Raw genomic sequence first — 18,712 nt, forward strand, 5'->3', positions numbered from 1 at the left:
ATGTGTATTTTAATAATTAATGGAATGGAATAACAAATGGGAATACTATAAATGTTGGAAAGTGTCTTCTCCATTTCTGAGCTGTCTTTGTTTCTCTTCTGAACTACCTGGTGCAAAGCAGAAGATTACAGCTATCAGTAACCACTTGAGAGGGAGAGAAAGCTGATCAGTACCTGAAGATGTAATCCTAGCCAAGCATAACATTTCCTGTCTTTGCTGTACAAAGGTGTCTCTCAGGAGCAGCTTCTGAACTGTGTCTAGTATTTTGCTTGGTTGGTTGGTTGGTTTGGGGGGTTGGGGTTGTGGGTTTTTCGTTTTGGTTGGTTCACTTTAAAAGCAAGGTACGTGCACTGACTTCTTGGTCAGTGAACACTGATTAAGCTGAAATCCCTGGTCAGATGCTGCATCCATGGCTGAGTCATTCAAATAAACCTAAAACCCATGCATCAACAGGAGCAAACAATCACAACACCCAATCAATCACAATGACATTTTCTCTCCTGTTTCTCCTACCAGGCCCTGGACTGGCATTTCTAGCTTATCCAGAAGCAGTGACACAGTTACCAATTTCTCCTTTGTGGGCAATACTGTTCTTCTCCATGTTGCTTATGCTTGGAATTGACAGTCAGGTAAAACTGGTATAAAAATTAATAACAAAGACAAATTTTCTGCAACTGTACGGCACAAGGTTGGCCTCTCTCTGTGCATTCTGCACTGCCAGCTGTTAGTGGTGCAGAATGGTTTCTGGAATAATCAGATAAATAATAGGAGGTACTAAGGAGAGGAAAGACTGAATGGTTCAAGGAGCCTGGGATAGTAAAAAATGGATACTAAGACACATTTGCTTTTTCATGAACTGTTGGAAGCATATACAAAATGTGCAGAAAACTTATTCTGCAGACAAAAGGAACTATCTTTGAAATCTTAACCGTTCAATCACAATATTAAAAATAGCTTTGCAATGTTCAGCAATGTAGGAGACACTGGGATATGCTTTACAAGATTTAGATGCCACAAATATTTCTGAAAGGCAACTTCAGAGCTTACCACATGGAGCAAAAAAGATGCAGCACACATTTCAAGCATAAGAATGTCAGGAGGAAATTCAGGAGGATGTTACTGAGGACATTCTGCATCTTAGTGTGTTCTGAAATCACTTCCCAATGGTAAGGATCAAGACTTTATTGGTTCAGGCCTTAGCTAAGAGTTATAGATGGTATCTGACAACTGGAAACGAATGGGAAGGCACAACCTAGAGGTTTTGCAAATCCAAATAAGGTATTCTCCAGAGTTGCTGTCTAGATTAAATAATTAAATAATGAAATAATTAAGTCATGCAATCATTAAAAAAAGTTTATTGCAAAATTAACAAAAAAGCACACAGAACAAAAAAAAAAGCACTTTAAATGCTAGAAAGGACTATGGCCAACAAAAGCATTCATTAATCAGTAATAATTTTAATACAGATAGCAACTATATTGTAAGTGCACTAAAGAAAGCACCTTGTGTTATTTTGCAAAGCATACTTCGAGGACTTTGTCAGGGTAGTCCATTCTGCCTGCTGAAATATTTGGTCATCTGTATGTGACCAGTCACAGGCAGATGTGTTAATCTACTTGCAATCAGTTGCAGCTGTCAAACCAGCACCCTACAGTTATTAGCACAGTCTTCATAGCACGCAAAGGAATATAAGAATTACTAGCTTAGTACTGTACTAGTCTTTCAGTAGAGAAAATCCATCATTTTCTATAAATCCAAGTTGACTTCAGCCTGTGAACCAAAATACAAAAAGACCGAGAGGGCATTTTATCCTGCAACATGAAGGGAAGCTGAAATTTTGTTTTCTATTTCTTCGTTTTTCATTAAGCTTCAGGCTTGACATTAAAACCTGTTGCTCAATCTGGGGGGAAACTACTGTGAAATTAATTGGGTCCAAAATATTCTTGAAAGAACTTGTCTCTAGGCAACTAACAGCTGAGGAAGGTAGTCTAATATTATTTAAAAGAATATGTAGCTACAGGTTGTCATGCCTTCTTCATTTTCTGTCTCAGTGAAACATTTCATATGCTATAACTTACAGGAACTGTAACTATTGGTTAAATTCTGGTTGCACTGCTGGAAATTAATAAAACTTTACATACGTTCTGTTCTTCATTATTTCAGCCATCACAATGATAACATTTATTTTGAATATGTGCATACAGAAAAAATCTGAAGTATGGCCATGCTTTCCATTTGGAGGACCACATTCTCAGCAAAAATCTTTTCTGGCGATACAAAAAGTATTTGAATTATTACATATGAGAATCAATCTCCTGTCTTTAACCTTTACCCTGAAGCACTAACCTGATTAGACTTTTTGTTTCTATTGGCTTTCATGTATGTGAGTAAATCACAGAAAGTGTACGTTTTAGAAGGATCTAGGGGTCAAAGTCATCAACTGTAGGTGTATCGTCTTCTATCACAAGAACAAGCACTTTATGTTCATGAAGAACATGCTGTAGTTCATAGTTTGGAATTTTGAGTGTTTTTCTAGCTGGAAATCTTTTTGCACAGATCTTTTTAGACAGAAACAAGGATATTCAGGAGCACTGCTTCCACTGAAGTCAAGTGAATTTTTGCTTATCATTTAATAGATGCAGCCTTACGCCAGTGATGGGTACTGTTGAAAACTCCTTCCCTAAATGTAGTCCTGCTGTTGTAGTGCATTGCATTCTATTTTATTTCTGACTTTACTTGCAGTTTTGCACTGTGGAAGGATTCATAACAGCTTTGGTGGATGAATTTCCGAAGTTACTGCGCAATCGAAGAGAAATCTTCATTGCTGTTGTATGCATTGTTTCCTATCTGATAGGGCTGTCCAATATTACTCAGGTATGTTCTGTAGAAGAACGAGATCCTATGTCTGGCATACAGCATCTGTTTTATTTCTCCCTTCCCCCACTCCAACCAGGAATCATTGCAAACTGTTTAAGTGGCAGGGATCTATCATCAACATTATCTAAAGACTTCAGGCAGCAGACATTAACTTGTAAGTGTAAAATGCCTGTAGTCCGTGGATGCAGTTTGTCCTACTTCCTGGCTCAGGTGACAAGAAAATACACATCTCTACGGCCTATCTTACAGTCCAAGAAGTGGCAGCTAGGGATGTTCTCCATTGCTTCCTGTGATCTACTAGATTGCAAACTATTTGAGGGAAATGATTGAATTATTTAACAAAAAGGAGTAAAGTGAAATTAAACCAGTTAATTGAATTCTGGCAGTAATCTAATTTTCGTCAGTATTGACCTCAAGCATTATCAGATTTTAACCTGTTAACTTTAATTAATTTATATTAATGTGTCCCTGACCTATTCACCACTGTTTAGTTTGTAGCTTGCATTTTAATCTCTCTTGAAATTGGAGTCCTTACTATTTATTTTAACACTTCCTTCTTCTATGTTTTAGGGTGGAATATATGTGTTTAAGCTTTTTGACTACTACTCTGCCAGTGGAATGAGTCTCTTGTTCCTTGTATTCTTTGAGTGCATCTCGATATCCTGGTGCTACGGTAAACAATATGGTTTTATTTTTTCCATAAGCTTTGCATATCATAAGGATACTTCATTTACCGATTTGTTCTTTTGTGCATGTACATGCTGAGGGTGGAACTGAAATTAGCCTTGTTTTATATGCATATAATTCCACTGAGGACTCAAAGGTGGCTTATGGAAGGTACTTCTGCCTCTTTAAAATACCCTGTGTATAAACCTGGAAGTCATTAGATGCTAAGTGTTTCAGGAATACTAAATAGGTGACATGTCCCTCTTTTTTCCTATCCCCCTTCCTTGGAAAGCCTGGATCTTCAGAGGCATTAGGTACTGCTGTTGTCAACAGAATGATTTATGTCTTTTGGACTTTGTAATGTTTCATTTCCAGAAATGACTCTGTCACTCTAGGATCTTGCAGTGAGAGCCAGGCTCCTTGGTCAGTTGTATCTTGCATAATTGCCCTAAAATATCCACAAGTCTGGACTGGCAAGCTCTGGGTATAAAGATTAATGAATATGTATCGTATTCTTGCCAGAGTATTTGTGCATTTGACCTTAGTCCTGTGTTAGCTAGTCCAAGGAGCTACTCCCATGATTACTAAGGCACTTCAGCTTATATTACAAAACTGATTCAGAGCTAGATAACTTAAGTCTTTCTGTTGTCTTTTAATGGGCTTAAGAGGATGGAACAGCATTTTTATAGGGGAGAGATACTGCATATGAATCCAGCAAATGCGAATGGAAAAATATAATAGCTAAATAATGAAGAAATCAAAGTTACAAATAGTATGATAGACATACCTTTTAGAAGGTGATGGAGTGCTGGTAGGTAACAGCAGCAACAGAAGTGCTACTCTTTGATTTCATATGCAGTTCTGCATGTATTTGGTGTGCATATATCCACAGAGAGTGAAGCTGGTTAACACTAGGATGGGTTTGGGTTTTTTTTTTGATTTAATTTGTAAAATATAATTCTAAATCTCTCATTCTAATAAGACTAGAGTTGAAATTAACCAAGGGCGTTTGTTGCATTTGACCTTCAGATGTAGACTTCCTCAGCCTTTGCATGGGAATAAGTTTGCTGGTCACTAATTAATTAATTATCATGTGGAAGAATGAGAACAAATGATTCTTGGTGCTTCTGAGTTTGCAGGTTTCTTTCCCATTCAGATAGGTGAAAAGTCATGTTGGGGTCTGTATAGAGCTTCCAAATATACCTCATCATTTATGACAGTGTCTCTCAAAACCACTGAGCTTTCAATTGACTCAATTATCTGATAAGTTTCTATACTGTTTCTTATTTCTTTATTTAGGTGTTAATAGATTTTATGACAACATCCAAGAGATGGTGGGATACAGACCCTGCATCTGGTGGAAACTCTGCTGGTCATTTTTCACTCCTATCATTGTGGCAGTAAGGAACAAACTTTTATTATATGATTCAAAGGATGTAAATGAGGTGGCCTGTGTACTACAGTGTTGTCATTTCCACCCCCACAGGTTCATATTAACTCTGACCTAATTCCTTTTTTAAGGAGTTGAGCAATTCCACTGAAGGCAATAAGCAAAAACCAGTGTCATTAGAGGAAGCCTGTGCCCTAAGAAAAGAAGCCTTGTGCAATGTCAAGATTTGTATTAGTCCTCTGAAAATGGTAACTAGTCAAGAGTTTGATTGGCAGAAATAGAAAACTGTAAGAAAAAAATTTTGACCATTTCTTGTATGCTTAGGTAAAATGTAGCAATCTCTCTAAAGTCTAAATTTTCCATATACACAAAAATGCCCACGTTTAGTAAACTGAATTCCTTCACAGGCACTATTCTGGTAACAGACTAGGATTATAAACTGATGTTGTTCTCTTGTGGGATTCTGTGGCATATATTACCCAGTTTATACTACATTGCTACTGTTTTTTCTGGCAAACCTTGCAAGGATTTTGTGCACTGGAAACCATAGTACAGTCTTCTCCTGATTCTAAACTTTATCCAGTTAAGTCCATACAGTACATTTTGAAATAATAGGCAATGTAAATTTACTACACATGATGTAGTCAACCCAGATGCAATATAAAAAACTGTAATCGAGTAGACACTATTACACATGACACAATACTTCTCACTCACTGATATTTCACTGATATTCCCATATAGGTAGCCATAGAAAAGCAAACAAAGAGCACTGAAGAGAGGAACAGAAATGTGTTTATATTGAGCGTTCCTTGATTCATCCCTACCCAGATGAAGGTGGCTTTCATTTTTCCAAAAACAAGTGTTCAGGAAAGCATAAAAAATGCATTTTGTTTATTTTAGTGGTGTAGTAGGAAGATGACCAACGTTGTATGTAAAATTTACCAGATTTCTCCTGTCTTATAAAGTCTTCAACAGAGTTTGTTGTCCAGTGCAAATTCAGAGGTGGTGGTGATGTGCAAAAAATCTGCCTCTCTGTATTCTCCTCTCTGGGAATATGTTCTGCACAAGGCCTGAACCTGGGATCAAAATGAACTTCCTTCTTTGCTGGTTCAGTTTAGCAGGTTTCCCTGATGCAGGCTGTTTTAGACACTTGCAACAGGCCAGGATAGGAGTCTTCCTCGGGAACTTAAAGGAAAAAATACCATGTTTGCAGGTGATCTGTTTGAAAACAACACAAAAGCAACCCACAAGTGCTGCTGATCAATGGTACAGTATGCATGTGTATGCAGGTATTATTCCCCAGGACTCCCATCTTTCCCAATAGCCCCCTTCCCTCTGATTTTGTGCAGGTTATCTGAGGATTCTACTAGTACCAGTGGATTCCCTGTACCAGCATACCTGGATAATCTGAGATGCAGGTTATGTATGTGAAAATAGAGTGTTAACTTGAAATGTTAAGATGAATTTTGGTAAGAAGCTTTTTGGGAAGCTATCTCCTCATCTCCCGTTACTGAAAAATTCAAAGTGATTTTTGAATTTCCTAGGATAACATCTGTTATACAGACAAATCTGTAGCCACTTACTGAAACGCAGGTTCCATTCTGACTGCTCTCATTTTCCATTACGAGTTTGTTCAGAGGATCTGAACAAAATCAAAGCCTCCGGGCCAAGCACTCTTAGGTGGTGCTATTAGAGAGGTCTGTGCAGAGCCAGGCTTTAAAGAACATTTCTTATTCAGAGCCTCTAGGAATCTGTTGCTGAGCAGTACGGTAGAGTTCTACTGATGCTATTATTCCAATAAGGAAGTTAGTGGAAACAATCAAACAACTGCACAATTTCAGAATAACAGTTCCCTTATTTACACATTCTCACACTAGAGATTAATCAGTCAGTGCAGTGGGCTGACTTTTGCCTGTTTTCTGCAACCTCCATATGGAAGACTGACCTGCAGCCCCCATCTACAAGCCAGTGCCCGGCAGCCATCACCAGGGACCAAAGGAACCTTTTTCTCCTTGCCTGGATGTAAAGGCAGGCTTGAGGTCTAAGTCAATCCAGAAAAACTCTTGAACACTGAACACTCTGGAAATCTCATCCAAATCTTCTTTTCCGCTATATTTTGCAGGGAGTATTTATCTTCAGTGCTGTCCAAATGACTCCGCTCACAATGGGAAGTTATGTTTTCCCAAAATGGGGCCAAGGGGTTGGCTGGTTCATGGCTTTGTCTTCTATGGTGCTGATACCAGGCTATATGGCATACATGTTTCTAACCCTGAAAGGCTCCTTAAAACAGGTAAGTCTCTCTTTTTCCTGACTGCATGATTTCATCTTCTGAGACCTGTGCACACTGATGAAAGATTGCTGGGCAGTTATTTTCTACTCTACATTTCCTGTGGCCTCACTTGCTTAGCCCTGTTATTTTGCATAGAGCTGAAAAAACATAAAAACAAGTACCAAACAGACAAAAGACAAGACAGTATCTTTACCATCTGTTGTTGAACATAATTCACTGCATTAAATGTGGTCCTTATCTCTGGGCTTTGACAGTTGCAGACACTCTGCATCCCAGCTTCTTACACCTAAAAACCAAAGTAGCAGTTTACAAAATATGTAAATTTGTCCTTATTATTAATGCAAAACATACTATCATGTATCAAGGCAGATGATGCTCTAAGGAATTGGAATCAAACTCTTAGGACTAAACCCACATAACTTTGTTTCCATGAGTCTGCTCACAGTGACCCTATTTAGCATCTCCCTGCAATGGGATCAAAGATTTGAGTTCGTATTCTGCATTACACCTGTTCTAAGTTACCACAGCTGCCTTGTTCTGCTGCAGGTGAGAGAAAGTACAGGGCAAATCTTGGGAACATATTCTATGATTCCCTTTAGTCTTTATTTAAGGGATTTCTGTGAAGAGTTACTTCATAAAGAATATTAGAGGCCTTTTTCTCATTGCACTGTGCTCTTAGCCTCTCCCTGATTCCTTATTCCATTTGTTAAAAAGAGATGACACTTCCCACGTGAGAGAGGTGTTGTCAGTACACTGTTTAATAATCGCGTACAATTGCCATACTTATTTTTTTTTAATCTGTGTGCATCCTCAGTTTTCCCTCTCCAGCCAATAATCTCATTCTGTGCATAACGGACACTTCTTCAGCACAAGTATTGAAACACGCATCTCTGTCCTCTATGATTGTGGGAACCAAAGATTGTCATAATGAATTTGTCACAATTTCTGGAATATTCTAAAATCAGCTGACAGAGCCATCTTTGCAAAGGGACAGATGATCTTAAGCAGAATTGATGAGTAATGCCTCATGAATTGCCCGGATCTTGATCCAAATATTTGTCTTCAGCAAATTTTAAAAGACTCAGTGATGCTTCAAAGAAGTCTACAAAAAAATTTCTGTTTGTTTGTGCATTGTTTTGGTGGTTTTTTTTCCCCTGCTTGTTCTTAGCTCCTACATTTTGAATATCTTTCCCTCAGTCTTATGGAAACATTTACATGCAAATGGAGAATTGTTGCTCTAAAATATAGCTGGTTCTTGGGCAGAGTTGTATAAGATCACAGTAGAAGTTCCCCATCTCAGTCCGGCTGTGGATTAAGGTCTTATTTTTGAAAGCATTGACAAATGATCATTAGATACTAGGAGGAGCCTACACCACTCACAGGCTTTGACGATCAAAACTGGACTCTCTTTCTCAATATGAACAGGAGTTAGGCAGGTAAGCTTCACCAAAGGAGAGAACACAAAAGGACTAGGGAAGTCAGACTAGAAGTAAAACTATCTTAAATACAAGTCTACTTTACGTGTTGGATCCACAGAGGTAGTAACTCCCAGAAGCTGCAGCCAATACTCTCCAGTCCCTTCTGCTCCCTGGGGAGGTCACCATCACATCTGAGATCCAGCTTGGAGTCCCAGCCGCCCACTGCAAACTTGCAGGCTCTGTGCCGGACCTGTGGGCTTGCAGCGGGGTCCCTCCTCACCTGCCCCATGCTTCAGTCCCTCCTCCTTTCTTTTCCCTAGGCATGCTCAGTTGTTAATGCCTGGTGGCATCTACCATTTTGCATGTGGTCTTTCAACTCCTACTGTTGTGTTCGTAACGCAGCTAAAACTGTGTTTAGTGTATGTGACTTACTGCCTTTTTGGTCCCTTGGGAGACAGACAGAATTTTTTATTTTAGCTCTAATGCCTAGACAGAAGTGTTTAGGATTGCCTTTAAAAAAAAAAAAAAGTAACCTTAAAACCAGGTTTTTGACTGCCTCACATTTATTGTTGTTCTTTAAACAGCGCATCCAGGTAATGATTCAGCCAAGTGAAGACATCACTCATCCTGAAAACGGGCCAGATCAGGCCCAACAGAGCAACTCTGCAAACAAAGAAGCCTACATCTAAACTTCTGTATTGTAAAAGTACCAATACTACTCCAGAAAAACAAAAAAAATGGTTGAATATGACCACAAATTTACATCTGAGAATATAATTACCTACCTCTAGTGGCAAAAAAAAAAAAGAAAAAAAAAAAAGAAAAAAAGAAAAAAGGTCATCTCCACTATAAGGGAATCGCCATGGGTATGACCCAACCATTGCGCGAGCTCAGATCTTGACAGTGTTTTGTGTTCTCTGGCAATCCACAGACTGTTAATGTTTTTATCCTTTCACAATAATAGTTGCATATCTTGGAATTTGTAAATTGATGTGCCAAGACCTTTTTAATCTACCTTTTAGCACGACTATTTGAAGTTTTGTGCTGCTGATTTTTAGTAGTTTATCAATATTTCTTACCGCTGAATCCCAAGACTGTTATTTCTGACTTTGCAGGAGTAAAATTAAGTTTGGAATTGTTTTGTACAAAAGAATGACGTATTTTGTAAACAAGTGATTATCAGTGAAAAAGCCTGCCCTTAAAACTTGTTCCAGTCCAGGCCATTTGAGGGGGAAGAGACTTCCTTCAATTAACAGTAGACACAGCCTTTATAAACATTCCTAGTGCAAATGAAGTTATATGGCTATTTGTGGCAATACAGCATAGAATGGCTGTAAATGCTATCTGTACTTAGTTAGCCTTTCAGGATAACTTTCAAATAAGATCATAAATTTCTTTAAAAATACATATACTATTTCTTATGAAAAGAACGTATCTTTGTGAATCAATACAACATGAATCGCAGATGTTAGAGGCAAAAATATGACTTCTAACTTTTTTAGCAAAATGAGAAGTAATATCCAAGAGCTATTAAAGATTCCCAGGAGTAAAAGAAATACAAAGTATTTGCAATTCAAGCTCAGAGTACTTAAGCTTTTATTATGCTGTTATTATTCTACTACTATTGCATTGCCACCAAAATAGAAACCAAAACAATGGCTTAAAGATTGAAGCTTATCTTTGCAGTTCTAATTTAGGGTTTAATTTACAACTGTTCTTTTTAATCTGTTAAAGGACTTTAACAGTTTCTACTGAGCAAATTACAAAATATGGATCATTAGCACTTTGAAGCAGTTTTATTTTTATTTACATATTATTTGTGGTGATGAAGGCATGAGGGAAAGCTATTCAATAAGATAAGAATCTCCACTCTGGGCTCAGTCTGCATTTGCCACATAGCTAGAAAGCCCATTCAGCTCATGGAAGTTTTTCCCGGTGTGAAAAACGCAGTGGTTAGCCCTGTATGCTATTTCTCGTTTGGCAGCTATATGACGGACACAAAGGATTATGGAAAATGCAGTAGTTGATGTTTGATTGTAAATGACTGTGACAGAACTGTGCAATGAAACATGCTTTTCAGCAAATTTTTGTGCAACGTACAATGTTAGATAGCACAATTTATGTAGAACTACTACGTGAAAAACATGTTAACTGTGAATGTTGGGTTTTTCGTTGTTTTTGTCTGAAGGTGACAAACATGTTCTTGCAATAAGGTATTATTCTCAGAATGTCAAGCACATTATTGTAGAAATAATATATATATAATACACATGTATTTCAAACTACATCATAAAAATCTCAGAGTATGTTTGGTAGATTCTAAACTGTTTCATACATAGATCAATTGTAAAATATTATGAGATCTAAGCTACATCCTAAACAGCTATAGCTGAAATGCAAAAGTCCTGTAAGTCTTTGGGATTTAGAGGAAACCCGTACATCTTACACAAACATTATACATGATACATACACATTATAACTGTGAATTTCATTAGACTAAGGATAAAAATTCCAACTTTCTCTTTATTGTTTAATGTAATCAAGTCCCATGTTGTTCTAAGAAAAATGCAGTATTTAATGTTTGATTGTAAACAATTATGACAGATGTTTGACAGACCTGCTCTTTAGCAAAAAGCTGTACAAACGTATCATATAGCACAAAATAGTGTTGTAGAACTACTGTGTGTAAACTGTGAATAGCTGTATCTTTTTTGTAGTACTTGCCCTGAAAAAAAGATTATTGTATGATCATATATGCTTTTTGCAATAAGGAAATATCTGAACACCAAGCAAATCTATCTCTATATAAAAATATATATGTAATATATACATATTCAAAAATATATACAGAGCCTGTTTAAAAGAGTACAGTATTATTTAGTAAATTGCAACCTGTTCTATGGACCAAATGTAAAATATTTATAAATTAAGATGCATTTTAAATGTCTATAAATGGTGTCATAATTAAAGCACGATTGTTATGTAAGTTTCCAAGAGTTTAGAGGAAAAAGAATAAAGGTTATATTATACATTAAATTCAGAATTTTGCAGTCTTTCATTGGACTTATTGTTATTCTATGTGAAGCAAGTTCTGAATGTTTCATATATTTTTATATATATATATATAATGTCCTTTAAATAGCAAAATGCTGTATCACAGTTGTGATGTGTATAATTAATCCATACTGCTGTTTCTATAATTTAGTTAGTATGTGCATACATTATACGCAAAGCTTAAAAGGTAACTACCTGGCATCCTGCTGCTTTAATACTCCTGCAGGAAGATGGTAGACCAGGACCTCTGAGCAGCCCTGGGAAAAAGCTGGATTTTAACGTAAACGTTCCTCAGGTACATCTCTGCTGATACTTTGGGGTCTGAACTGCAGCACCTGAAGTCATTGATTTCTAAGCCATTACTGGGGAGCATACCATCCCGGGCTGAAGCCAATGAGGCTGGTGAAAGAGTGGCTTTGTACTAAGTGGACAGATAATACATTTCTACAAAAAAATCCTTGTTTTCTGTATCAGCTGCCATTAAAGCGTGAGAAGATATCAAGCAAGTTGCACAGCAGTCTGCCTTACATCTGCATCTATGCACTACTGCTGAGGAGCTGAATGCTCCTATACTCTGAATTTAATTATCTAACTATAAAATTGGAGCAGGACATCATGCTGGGAAAGAGTCTAAGCAATTTAGAGAACATGATTAGAATTGAAAATGCTCCTGATAGAAGCGTCTAAAATCATAGACTTCAAATTCAAAATGCTGACCTTAGAAAGGAGCACTCAAACGTATGAGTACAAGGCGAGGGCAGATCCTTCGGCTTTTAAAAAAGGCTGGGGAGGAAGGGCAGGAGCATGTAGGGAAGATCACAGATTGTTCTGGAAATGGGGGGAAGAAGCAACTTCGATGCTTTTGAAATACAGAGGAAACTAGAAGCTATCTTTAATGTTTAGTTCATGGGCATTATGTATTGTATTCATGGCCTGCTGCTTTCACAATATATTGTAAGAAAAGGATGAGAGTTGCATCTGAGAGAAGCGGACACGTTGTTTAGTGCTGGGTGGCTGGCCAGACGGCCGTGCGAGGGGCAAAGGAAGGCTGAGGAAAAGGAACCTAGTTGAAGGATATTGCGTTAGTGCTGTGATATTTCCATGTTCTCCTGGAGGAATTTTCTCTTGCCATGCTGTAGAAATCCCGACAGCAATTCAACAAGAAAAATGCAAATAAGGTCACTTCTTCCCTACAGGACTTCAGGATGCCCCGAGAAAATCCATGTCCTTGCTCGTCAGGAGTATTAGTGCAGCTACATGTGCTGTTATTCTAAAATAACACTATGTTGCTTTTGGGGTTTTTTTGTTTGTTTTAAGCCTGATTATTTCTGTTTTGTTCTGCTCAGGCCACAATAGCATTGCAATTAACTATTAAAATTACTCAACTCCCACTGTTGGCTGGTTTTCTGGGGGGCTGGGTTATAACCCAAAGGCATGGCTATGTGTTCAGGTGCAGCTGATCTCAGGCTCACCTGAGCCTGTAAGTAAGCACAGGGTGGTACCTCCTGCCTGCCAACACCCCCTCACAGTCATAACCGTGTTAGGCAGCTGCCGTTGAACCCGGCTGGGAGCAGCAAAAATGGGTTGCACTAAAACACACAGACATTCATGTCTTGGTCCCTTCCACTTCAGGACAGATTCCCAATGAAGAGGAGCCTGAAATCTGTTGTGCAGCAACCTACAAACACACGCAGGCATGATGAGGAAAGCAACAACACAAAAGCCTTATTTCCTGGGAATCTGAACTGATCAACTCAGAGCCAAGTGTGAGCTGCGGCAGCTGCCAACCAGCTGTAGCTGCTGCTCTTACCTTAGTGTTTGTGAGTCCGCCAAACTACCACAAATTAACCAGTTTCACTGCTCACTCCTCAGAGCAAGAAAGAAGGCACCAGGTTTTCTATTCTAAAGGTTCTTTTTACTTCCCCCACCCAGCCCTCCTCTTCTTTCCCAGCTTCTCACACTGCTCAGGATCATATATTGGGGGGAAAAAGAAGACCAACAACAACCACAAAAACAAAAACAACCTCCCCCCCACTCCCAAAAAACCCAAACAACAACAAAAAAATCCCCTACATGTTATATATATATAAAAACATGGCCAGTTATTCCTTGTGTCTAGAGATGGCCCTGAAGGTACAGTGGTACCTTCTGCCCTACCTTCTGGTCATTGCCTGTACCTTCACTATGTCTTCCAACCCTCTCCTGGTAGCCACAGTGACTGTGGAGTGGCAGTGACGGGGCAGGTGTAATTCCCGTCTCCTCCAGGCAGACTAAGCAGTCCTTCAGCACATGCATGCACAGAAAGTGATGACAAGGAAGAAGAACAGCAGTCACAATTACCTTCAAGACAAGTGGCACTGACTGAATAGAAAGATGTTTAAAATAAAATGGATAAGAATGAGGTGGGAGGGAGGGGTTCACTCACATACAGTTTTTCCTGTTGTATGTTGGGTTTTTTTTTTCCCATGTCTAAATCTGGCTTACTTCCTCTCTTCTTCCTATGAAGTAAAAAAAAAAAAAAAAAAAAAAATTTAAAAAAGGCTCAGAGCACAAAGGGGAATTAAATAGGGTAAAGTGAAACATAATCTTAGTCCCCCTACAGAGCTTAGTCTTCTTAAGAAGCTGATGTAAGTATTGCCACTTCTCATTCGGCCTCTACAAGTTGAGGCCAGTCAACAATTCTGCCACTCTTTCCTCCTGACAATTTCTGGACAATGAGCAATTTTCTCTATTCTCACAGAAATCCAGTTAATTTTTAGGGCTACAGAGCTGTATTGTTGCATTTTGTTCTAGTCTTCTGACCAAACACGTAAGAAGTCATTAACTCAGGCAGCCCCGCAGCTCAAGAGCTCGCTGTCCAAGTGTCCTTCAGCAGGTTGGTTACAGCAGAGGGAACCGATAAACCCCCAATTGCCAAGCCCTGGGCACGTGAATGGACACGGCTGCGCACACACACACTTTACCCATGCATGCATTCAAGACTTGTCCCCTATTTCAAAATTTATGAATTGGTGGGGGAGAACTTACTTACACTATTTTTGCAACTTAACATGTGATTATTTCCCCCCCTGCTTTGTAAATGGTCTCACACTAAAATCAGTGGCAAATTTTCATTTATTATTTTTGATTATCAAACAGGCTGAAGTAATCCTGTGAGTTATTTATGAGTCATAAGTACATGATGGTGCTAAATGTGTCCAACATTGCCTAAGAGAAGGACAGGATGGATCAGGCATTGTCACAAGGGTAAAAACTAATGTGTTTTGCCAGCAATGGTGCTTTAATCATATTGGAATAGCTGCCTTATATGTCTTTGGATATAAGTATCTGAGAGGTGTTTATAAACATTTTAAAGCAATGTTGGGTAGAAAATAGGCAAAATGTACATGTTAATTCTGTGTCTGGAGTCTCCGCTAGACTTTACCAAACTGGATATCAACTTAGTGCTGGAAGGGGAATAAAACTGAATGGAACAAGTCACTGCCTTATTACATTATATCGATGCAATTTCTGTTCTTTATAATAGCTCTAAAGCAACCTGGGAACATCTAAACAAGTTTAACATAAAAGAGCCTAAAAGGCTAGTTTTAGTCTACAAAAAGGTTTTCAAGACATGACTGGCACTATCATTTACTGGCAATGCCATATGCAAACATACAGCTGCTTTTACATCCCAGTCCTCCCTGCAGCTGAATAGCTGTCCCCACGCACAATCAATTAAAATTAACTACAGCCGATACAGTCAGGACTTGGATCCCCTGCTCAGCTGCCTGGTCTGGCACCACGGCAGGAGCAGTAACACCAGTTAAAAGCAGTAGCTTTTAACCAGCCAGCTCTGCCCAAAGAGCAACGCCCTCAGAGCAGCACACGGGGTGTTCGGCAGCAGTGCCTGGGTGTGCCTGAGGTTCTGGTGTTGTCAGTGCCGATTCCTGAAAAACAGCTGCAATTCCTGCTGCCAGGCCATTAGCTCCGGGCCATGTCCCGCCGGTCTCCTCTGGAGTGCCACAAGCAAAATTTCTGTCGCAACACATTCAACTTCTGAAGCAGGAAGCCACTAAATATTACCAGGTGTATAGAAAGCTACTTGGTATTGTAGGAATGGAAACAGCTCCCCCAGAATGACTGAGGAACATTTTGATGAAGATCGTCTATGAGTAAAACAATAAATCTCTCTGAATATAAGCCAGAGCGTCAGGTTGCGTTAGGGAGTTATTTCTAGGTCATTTCAGTTCACTGCACTGCACTGCGAATATTTCACTGAATGAATGACCAAAATAATTAATCAAAACACTGGAAAGAAACACCAACTCACACTGTAGGCAACTAACTTTGCCCTAAAAGTGACAGAGCTCAGCGGTTTTTAACCTGCTCTTTACCAACTGTCATACAGCAGCAACACATGACCTTTACTGCCGATCTTTCCACAGACTTATTCTTGGTCTCGGGGGGATAAGGGTGACCTTTCCCAGCCTGCTTGCTCCTGCTGTTAGCAAGCTGTATCGTGACAGAACTTGCCTGTCAGGATCTGCTTCAAAATTACAAAATTTGACTCGGATTTTGGTTTAAAACCACTCTACCTCGATCCTCCCGCATACTTAAGAGTAAAAGAATCCCTCCTGCTATTCCACTTGCCACTGAAGACACTGAGCTTCCAACAACTGTCCCCAATGATTGATCAGGTCCAATGTCCCATCTGAAATAAGAAAGTGCAAGCTGGGAACAAGCAGGGAAGAAAGATGTGTTCTTGCACAGCTGAATCTTCCCTGTTACAGCTTACTTGTGGGTGAGGTCTGCAAGGGCATCACTGAAGAGTCATCAGTACGCACATAGAGATAGCTGAATGTGTGCTCACCAGGGAATTACTCTATTATCTATGTCGAATTGTTTCACTTCCATTATTAACTTACAGAATAACTGCCCGAGGTATGGCTTTAGCAGCAAAAATTATATTGCACAGTGGGCACACTAAGGTAAGAAAGATCGCCAGTAATTAAGACATGCCAACGACACGCACTAGATTTTATTTCTTCCACTGTCTCAAGTCAGCCAAGCCCATGCTTGCCAGGTGGCTCTCAGGACAGCACAAACTCAGCAGCTTCTGCAGCAAATGTAAGTACACTGACACACCAAAACCAACCTGAAACACGTTGATACTCTTCTCTAATAGTCCACAGCGTTAACTTGATGCTTTATCTGATCAAATCGGCTCTTTTCAGCCCTGTACAATTTGTTATTACAAGAATGATGTATTAGAAAAGATAGTTCAAGGTTTCCAACTCTGATCAAATAAATGAGTCAACGAGGTACCAGTAGCCTCAAGCACTAAGCAAAATGCCAGCAAATGGTCCTAAAATGAGAAAATAAAGGGAGTAAGGTCTCAATCAGCTAACAAATGAGTTAACAAAGGGTTATTACAAATCTGCAGTATCTGTTAATCTACTCCACTAGCGTTTTTTTTCTTTTTTTTTTTACTTTTTTTGGACCAGTCAAGGTAATGCAAAGGAAACAAGAGTGCACCGGGACAGGGGTTTTGGCCCTATTTTGGCCCTAAAGCACTATTTTATGGGACTGCTGGTTGGGGTTTTGAGGAGAAAAAAGACATAGATTTGAATGTCTGCAGTTAAATAATAAAATGCAAGCTTATAAGCAAGTGGTATAATAAAACAAGTCTAGAGAACATTAAGGTACCAATCTACTGGCTTTTGCTGTTGGAGAATGGTAATTGTACTCAGTTCCATCATTCAAAGTTATTCAGCTGTCGGCATGAAACATTGTATTTGTGTTGCTTTTAAGCTTCTCACTTTCACAAAAAGCTTCCACAAATATGCTCAGATAAGTTTTTTTCTTAGTTCTTTTCATACTATGTATTACTTAACATTCAATATTTTATATGTTATGTTTTCGGCTCATCCTCTTCCTTTGTAAGTCACAGGCTTCTCCGGGGGTTTCTGGCATGCTTATTTTATATTTCCACATTCTGCTTTGACTTTCTTTATCTTATGAAACTAAATTCTCCAAGATTATGAAACTAGGACTAGTGGATGGGGGTTATTTTTATTTACTGCTGCCTTTTCAGGAAACATTTAATTTTAAATTTTCTGAGATGATTGCTATAGAAATAGCTTCGTTAGCAGCCTCCATTAACATAAAAATGCAAATCAAAAGAATGCTATGACACCATCACACCGCTGTCAAAATGTTATCCCTTTGAAAAGACCCTCTCTACACTGAGTACACATTCATGTGGTCTGCCCCATCCGGCTTTTTATTGATTCTTTTTTAGCATGGTTGCTAGCATAATTTCTGTAAAAGCCACTTTTTCTTTTACAACCCTGCGCGCTGCCACACGCAGATTTCCTCTGGTGAGGCGGACTCAGAAATCAACAAAGCTGGCTCTTGTGCTGCTGCCGCTGGAGGCATTGCAGACGGGGTGCTGGGGTGCTCCCAGCTGCGAGCAGCAAGGAGCGCTCCTCGGGCACATGTGCCGGCAGCGAGCGGCTCCGAGGGCCGTGGCGTCAGCATGGGGAGTCAAGAGGAGGAGGGAGCGGACCGCGGCCTACGGTACATTAACCAGGAAAGTTTGGAAATGTAAAACTCAATGGGCTGTCAGAACAATGTTCCTCCAATGCTCTGCACAGACCAGCATTTTGTCAGTGCAAGTACAAACGCCAAAACTGGCTAAGTCTTCAAACAAGCCGTGTACATTTTTTTAGTGACTGATGTAAGGAAGGGGAGACAAGAGAGGAGGAAAATTCATTTTCCTTAAAATCACTAATAAATACATATGCTGGAAAGCTGGGTGGCCTGCAGCCTGTAGCTCATATCTGAGGGCCAGCTTGTCTTTTCAGTGAAGTGATATTAACAGTCTCAGCTCAGATCTAGCGGACAGTGTCCGCCATTTAAACTGACCTCGTTCGGACCTTTTTGGCAGATGCTGGCAACATTTGACAGGCCTCGGCAACATTCTCATGAATTTTAAAGGGAAAAAAACTGTAACTTGTGGGATTGTATTAG

The 18,712-nt window shown here is 39.3% G+C and overlaps 1 protein-coding gene and 1 long non-coding RNA gene across 3 annotated transcripts in view; one reads left to right on the plus strand and one right to left on the minus strand.

Annotated features, from left to right (window-relative positions):
• SLC6A1 (solute carrier family 6 member 1) overlaps window positions 1-11,680 on the plus strand; it is a 62,863-nt gene extending 51,183 nt beyond the window's left edge. For both annotated transcript variants that reach the window (XM_069769770.1, XM_069769771.1), the window contains exons 10-15: window positions 517-629; window positions 2,743-2,874; window positions 3,448-3,550; window positions 4,843-4,943; window positions 7,059-7,226; window positions 9,229-11,680. In XM_069769770.1, the coding sequence (XP_069625871.1) occupies window positions 517-629; window positions 2,743-2,874; window positions 3,448-3,550; window positions 4,843-4,943; window positions 7,059-7,226; window positions 9,229-9,333 (722 nt within the window). In that variant the 3' untranslated portion in view covers window positions 9,334-11,680. The remainder of the gene's footprint in view (window positions 1-516; window positions 630-2,742; window positions 2,875-3,447; window positions 3,551-4,842; window positions 4,944-7,058; window positions 7,227-9,228) is intronic.
• LOC138681814 (uncharacterized) overlaps window positions 7,220-18,712 on the minus strand; it is a 122,675-nt gene continuing 111,182 nt past the window's right edge. Inside the window, exon 4 of the long non-coding RNA XR_011322009.1 lies at window positions 7,220-7,512. This is a non-coding gene — a long non-coding RNA (uncharacterized lncRNA). The remainder of the gene's footprint in view (window positions 7,513-18,712) is intronic.

Source organism: Haliaeetus albicilla, chromosome 24, assembly GCF_947461875.1.
Source record: "Haliaeetus albicilla chromosome 24, bHalAlb1.1, whole genome shotgun sequence".
NCBI lineage: Eukaryota > Metazoa > Chordata > Aves > Accipitriformes > Accipitridae > Haliaeetus > Haliaeetus albicilla.